Genomic DNA, 6,248 nt, shown 5'->3' with positions numbered 1-6,248 from the left:
GCATGTGTTCTATGTGACATTACCCGGTGTCATTAACAATCTCCAAAGGACCACAGCCAGGGCCAGGGCTGCACCGATGGCTCAGTCAGCCAAGTGTGTGCTTTGTTATTATGAGGACTTGAATTTGGCTCCCAGAAACCCACAGGATAGAGTGGGGGGACATCTCTGGGAAGAGCAAAAAACCTATGGCAGTGGAAACTCCCAGGAATCTATGGGGGTTTGTAGCTCTGAGGGATATGAAGCCTGAACTCTCCATCTTCTCTGTCCAGTGGAGGGATTGGGATACAATCTCAGCCACAAAGCCTTAAACCTTCTTCTTCTTCTTCTTCTTTTTGCCTGCATGAGGTGCTGGGGTAAACATGGTGCAGAATTGTGGAAGTGGCCAACTGTGGCTGATCCAGCTTGAGAGGGATCTCACCCCTGACGATGCCTAGATGCCGGGAAGCAGAGGCTGGAGAGCCCAGAGACCTAGGATAGACTGGAAGACCACAGAGAGAAAGTAAATTTAAATGAAGAGTCAATGAAAGGATTCCTAATGATATCCTGCTGTACTCAGAGGGACATGTCTATCCCTGTTGTCATCGGAGGGTTCCCCCAGGAGCCGATGGAGCAGGCAGAGACCCACAAGCAGACAGTGTATGAAGCTGAAGAAGCCTCTGGAAGAAGAGGAGGAAGGATTGAAGGAGCCAGAGGGGACAGGACACCACAAGAAAAGCCACAGGATCAACTAAGCTGCTCACAGAGACTGAACAGACAACCAGGGAGCCTGCATGGGACTGACCTAGGCCACACATGTTACTGTCCTGTAGTGTGGTATTTTGGGGCACTCCTACAGTGGGAGCAGGAGCAGGCTCTCATTCTGTTGCCTCCCTTTGGGACCCTTTCTTCCTACTGGGCTGCCCTGCTGAGTCTAACTAGGAGAGGAGAAGCTTAGTCTGCAAGTTGATATGCCAGGAAGACCTGCTCTTATCTGAAGGAAAATAGAGTGGAGGCAGGATGGGGGAGGGGAGGGAGGGGAGGGCGACAGGGGAGGAGGAGGGACTGGAAGGAGAGGGGAAAAATGGTCAGGATATAAAACAAAACAAAAACAAACAAAAAACCCCAGGCCAGGTGGCACACTTGTAATCCTCTGGCTGTGAAGTAGAGGACAGAGGACTTTTGGGCATTCTGATGGGCTAGCCTAGGCTAATAGAGCAAACCCCAAGGAAGAGAGAGGTTTTTTATGTTTTTTGTTTTTTGTTTTTTTGTTTTTGTTTGTTTTGTTTTATTTGTTTTAACTTTGGAGCTTGTTTCCTTGCATGACATTTGCATGAGAAAAAGCAGTCTTGAAAACAGTAAGAAATCATGCAATAAGCGAATTTTAACTGTCCACAAGTCAGGCAGACGATATAGAATTAAAAAAATATTTTCAAAAAGTACATAAAAGTTTCACATGATGAGCTTTTAAATATGGTTTATACTTGTGTGGTTTCATGTCGTTAAAAAGTCTTCAAATGTACTGATGGGAAGCTGAGCTTTATAAACAGTGATGGGTTGATGTGGGTTAGAAACTGTAAAAACTATCTGTGTGGACTTAGAAAGCTAATTTTGTGATATTCCAACTTGAATCAGTTTGCAATTCCTACTCCGGTAGATATATTAATAATCTAAAAACTCCTATTCTGAAGCCAACATAAATCTATTGAATTTAAGTTCTGCAGTGGGGATGGCTCTCTGGGTGGGCTGTGTGTGGGCCAGACGCTGCTAGTCAATGAACTGTGCCATCCAGCAGAAGCCTTCCCCATAGCCCTGCCTGTTTAGCACAGTGCATGAACACTTCCAGAGGCCGGGCATTGAGCTCCTTCAGTGACACGTTCCTGATGACTGACCATATAAACCAAACATCCTTGGAACCTCTCTTCACTGATGGCTTTGGGTCTGTCAGTCTTGTTACCAAGAATTAGGATCGGCACATTGGCAATGGTTTCATCAGCCATTAGTGAATCGAGTTCTTGATATTCTAACAGCCTTTCATTGTCTGCACAACACACAAGACTTACAGTGCCATTGACAGCAGGAGGGTAGATTCCCAAACACTTCCGGTTCAAACACCCCCTCCTAGACCAAAAATTCTAGACATCATGCCAGCCATAGTCAGCTCTTCTGAAGTGGGATGTAGTGTTGGGACGTGTGGCCAGGCCTGTCAACATGTGTAACACCGTCATTTTCCCGCCATTATCCAATCCAAGAAATTTACCAGTTCACCACTTTTTCTATACAACCCTAGAAACTGCAGCACACTGCTGAAACCTCGGTAAATCTAGTCACATATGAAGACATATCCAGATCTTACAGGGTCTGTGACTCCAGAGAAGGCAACCCTGCCCCGTGCCTGTCTTATAAGCTCTGAGAGGACTGTGCAGTGCCCTATGGGTGTCAGGGCCCAGCTCTCTTCTGAGGTGTTTCTTTCTTTTTTTTTTTTTTTTAAAGACACCTAAAATTTACCTCTAGTTCTAAACATGTGTGCATACAGGCACACACACACACATACACACACACACACACACACACACACACACACACTCGTGAGGAAGACAGCCAGTATTAGCAACAGCACAGTACTGTGACTTTTCTGACTATTGAAGGCAGGTCAGACACACTTCCCCGAGGGATCAGTTGTCTACTGTTTAGACAAATAGGTATCGGCTCACCCACGTTCTGAGCCATGCCTTTTGGCAGCAGGTTTCAGGCACAGCACACACACGTGCACAGGAGCAGTAATGACCTAAGAAGCCGGAATGGGAACAATCTGGAGCCCACTGCACCACTGTAACCACCACAGGCCTTTTCACACAGCAGGAGTGGAGCTGCCCCCAGAGCAGCAGTTTCTGTGGGAAGATGAGCTTCTAGAACATTCCCCTTTGGGCTCAGTCATGTAAACTGTTAATCTGGCAAAAAAGCATGTCTCTTGTTTCCTGCAGGTAGGATGGTGGGGTATCCCTGGGTGAAGGGGGGGGCAGGCCATGCTACATTTCTTGGTTTGTTTGTGGGAAGCCTAGAAGTCATACCCTTCTTCATTCTCCTCCCTCCTTTCCTCTCTCTCTGTCTCTATGTCGGTCTCTCTGTCTCTGTTTCTCTCTCTCTCTGTATGTATCTATGCACATGTCTGCATGTGTCTGTGAAGGTCAGATGTTAACCTTAGATGTTACTCCTCAGGGTCCTCTAACTCATAGAGATCCACCTGCCTCTGCCTCCTAGTGCTGAGACACCAAGACCTGGCATCTTTAGATTTTAAGATTACATTTATTTGCTTATTTTTATTGTGATGACGATTGTGTGTGTGTGTGTGTGTGTGTGTGTGTGTGTGTGTGTGTGTGTTTGTGTGTGTTTGTAGGCGTAATATTCATACACATCCCATGGTCTGCATGAGTGAAGTCTAGGGAAAAACTTGTGTTCTCTTCTACCATGTAGGTCCTAGGTCCTCAGGCCTCTTGACCAGTATCTTTATCTGCTGATCCATCTTGATAATGCTTCCACATCTATATTTATCTCTTATAGATTTTCTGCTATTTCCTGAATCCAAAGGGGGGGGATGCCCCTTACCCATATAAACGAACTTGTGCAGAGAGAAGTTAAGATGACAGACAGACATGAGAAGCATCCACCTCACTGTTGGGACAAACCAAATGGCTGGTCCATCAGAGCTCAAGTAACATCACCCACCTCTCCCAGACCCTGCAGTTACCCCTGTGCACCTCAGAATTACAGCGAACTCATGACTGCTATGATGCATTTTATTGAGCCATGGCTAAGAGTGTCAGCCTGCACAGTGGCAGGGATACCAGTGGTCAGGGACTCAGAAGAGTGCTGGGACTCAGGATGGGGAGCAGAGGGAAAGTAGGGATGCCATCTGGGAAGGAAGCAGCATGTTGGGAACAACAGAGGTCACGCTGGATGTGACTCAGAATTTCTTGGGAACATAGCGGTGGATCCAGTTCAAGTAATGAGTTACCCGAGTGTATACGCCGGGCTTGTAGGGTAGGGCACAGCCCTCACCCCAGCTGACCACGCCTGCCTGCAGCCAGGACCCTTTTACCTTGCACACCAGAGGTCCTCCACCATCACCCTAGGGAAGAAAGGGGTCAGTACTCTTGTAAGGGCTGAGTGGAGATGGCAAGGTGAGGGACAGCAGCTCACCTGGCAGGAGTCACTTTCTTTGTTCCCAGCACACAACATGTCATTTCGGACAATGTGGACATTTTTACCTGTGGTGAGACCTTTGTGATATTTCAAGTCACAAAGGCGGTTTTCTACAATGGGGACTTGCACCTCCTTCAAAGGATATGGTGGTGAAAGTGGTACTGTGGGAGAAAGAAAGACCATCCTGTGGGCAGTGTTCCTGGTGATTGTCCGGAATAGACTCAGCTAACCCCGTTCTCTGAGGATGGTGCTGTTTTCAAGACCCTCATTGAACCAGATCCACTTTATTCAACTAGCCATCCTGGCTTCTTCCTACAGTCTGGACCTGGATTTCTGACCTTATGCAGAGAGAGAGGACAGTCCTGAATGTCAATAAGGAGCCCCTGGTCAGTGGAGGGCAGGGGCAAAAGCTCTCATCCCTCCTCAGAATGGCTGGCTCTGGCCTAGGCTGAGCAGAGGATCCCAGTGGAGCCCCGGTAGAGCACAGTTTTCCAACCTCATCTCTATGTAGACTGAACCCATCCTGAGGCCCACAGCTAGGGCCTGACTGCCCATGGCTCTATTCCTCAAGCTCTACTCTGAGTTGTCAAAAGGAATTAAGCAAGACCACTAAGGAGAGGAAAAGAAATGCTGGAGTCTCCCAAGGGCGCTGTCCAGCTCCACACATTAACTGTGGACTGCCTGGGTCACAGCCCATGAAATGCTGGTCCCTGACACAGCCATTGAAATGCAGGTCCCTGAAGTTGTAACCAGCATGTGTGAGACTTTGTTGGTAAGTGTGGTCTCACCCTTCTACAATCAAATCTCCAAAATACAAGCAGACTGTGGGTCCTTAAAACGTAAAGCATCAGACATTTCAGGGACAAATGACTTATCCTACCTACACTCTGAATGTCCTGGCTTATAGGACCTGAGAGCCCTGTTGCTCTGATGCTTTCCCACTGCCTATGTCCTCATAGTTTCATCCGACATGTTAGAGGGAATTTCTGTGCTGGGGATGTGGCCCAGCCACACCCTCACCTGTCTAACCCTCCAATGTCATTACCACATACCACCATTGTCGATGTTGCCCCAGCCTGTCACCAAGCAAAATGTCCCCGAGGGGAAGGTCTCTGAGGCTGGAGGCAAGGAGACAGTGCGGACAGAGCTGGACATATTCACAGGCTCACTGAGTTTCAGCAGGGCAATGTCTGCTCCCTCCAGGGCGTTATAGTAGTTAGGGTGTATGATGATCTTGCTCACAGTCAGCAGATGGTCGTCGTAATACAGATACTTTTTGTGGAGCTGTACTCTGATCATTTTGGGATCAGCAATACGCCTAAAGAGAAGAGATATTCACTTACAGAGCCTGTGTCACTTCCAGAAACCCAGATAAGGTGTGTGATGATCCCATCCTACCCCACTCCCCTACCAGTTCCTTGTCCCACCCTGCCAAGCTCAGGGAGACTCACGGTCCCACGCAGTGTGCCGCCGTGAGCACCCACTGTGGGTGGATGAGGGAGCCTCCGCAGACATGTCTCCAGTAGGTCCTGTATTTACGAAGGCTCACCTGCCATTGCCACATGTTCTCAGGTGCCTCCCGTCCCCCAACAATGCCCTCCCGTGGCAGAGCTGGACCTGGGGAAGGACAGGACCAATCATAGTACCCTACCTATGAGCTATGAGGTCCAGGAGAAGGTCTGGGAAGGCCCAGGGGAGAACTCACCAGGGGCTGCATGTACCAGGCCAGACAGGAGGGGCAGAGTCAGCAGCAGCAGCTTTAGCATTTGGACACGGTGAGGAGTAGTGTGGGACCAGCTGCAGGTGACGGCTGGGATGGACCCCACAGCTTGTGGGGTGCAGAACAAGCCAGGAACCAGGGAGACAGAAGGTAGGTCCATTTCAGGAGCTGGAGCTCTCTAGTGGCTTGGCCACTCTGCTTCAGGGCAAGGCAGATGTCTGAGGCTCTGGGAGAGATCACCTTAGCTGTCCTGATCTTCTCTACCCAGCCTCAAGTTCCCTCTGCATTTATCCTTCCAGATCAGGGTGGGGTACGAGGATGAGCTTGTCACCCTCCAATCCAAACCCAG

At 48.9% G+C, this 6,248-nt stretch overlaps 1 protein-coding gene and 1 pseudogene across 2 annotated transcripts; both read right to left on the bottom strand.

Annotated features, from left to right (window-relative positions):
- Positions 1-1,743: 1,743 nt before the first annotated feature.
- LOC308440272 (small COPII coat GTPase SAR1B-like) lies at positions 1,744-2,706 on the bottom strand (annotated as a pseudogene). The gene is made up of 2 exons: positions 2,695-2,706; positions 1,744-2,299 (listed from the first exon to the last, which is right to left on the bottom strand). The product of its transcript is annotated as a small COPII coat GTPase SAR1B-like (transcript).
- A 1,234-nt stretch (positions 2,707-3,940) lies between these two features.
- Positions 3,941-5,945, bottom strand: LOC308440101 (tryptase-like; the record flags this gene model as incomplete). The annotated part of the gene is made up of 5 exons (XM_080942044.1): positions 3,941-4,105; positions 4,177-4,340; positions 5,232-5,497; positions 5,631-5,796; positions 5,885-5,945. 5 exons carry the CDS (start codon positions 5,943-5,945, stop codon positions 3,941-3,943), a joined length of 822 nt encoding a protein of 273 aa, XP_080798170.1.
- Positions 5,946-6,248: the final 303 nt, after the last annotated feature.

This window comes from Micromys minutus (assembly GCF_963924665.1).
Source record: "Micromys minutus genome assembly, chromosome: 31".
Classification (NCBI taxonomy): domain Eukaryota; kingdom Metazoa; phylum Chordata; class Mammalia; order Rodentia; family Muridae; genus Micromys; species Micromys minutus.
This window is presented reverse-complemented; position numbering and strand designations above follow the sequence as displayed.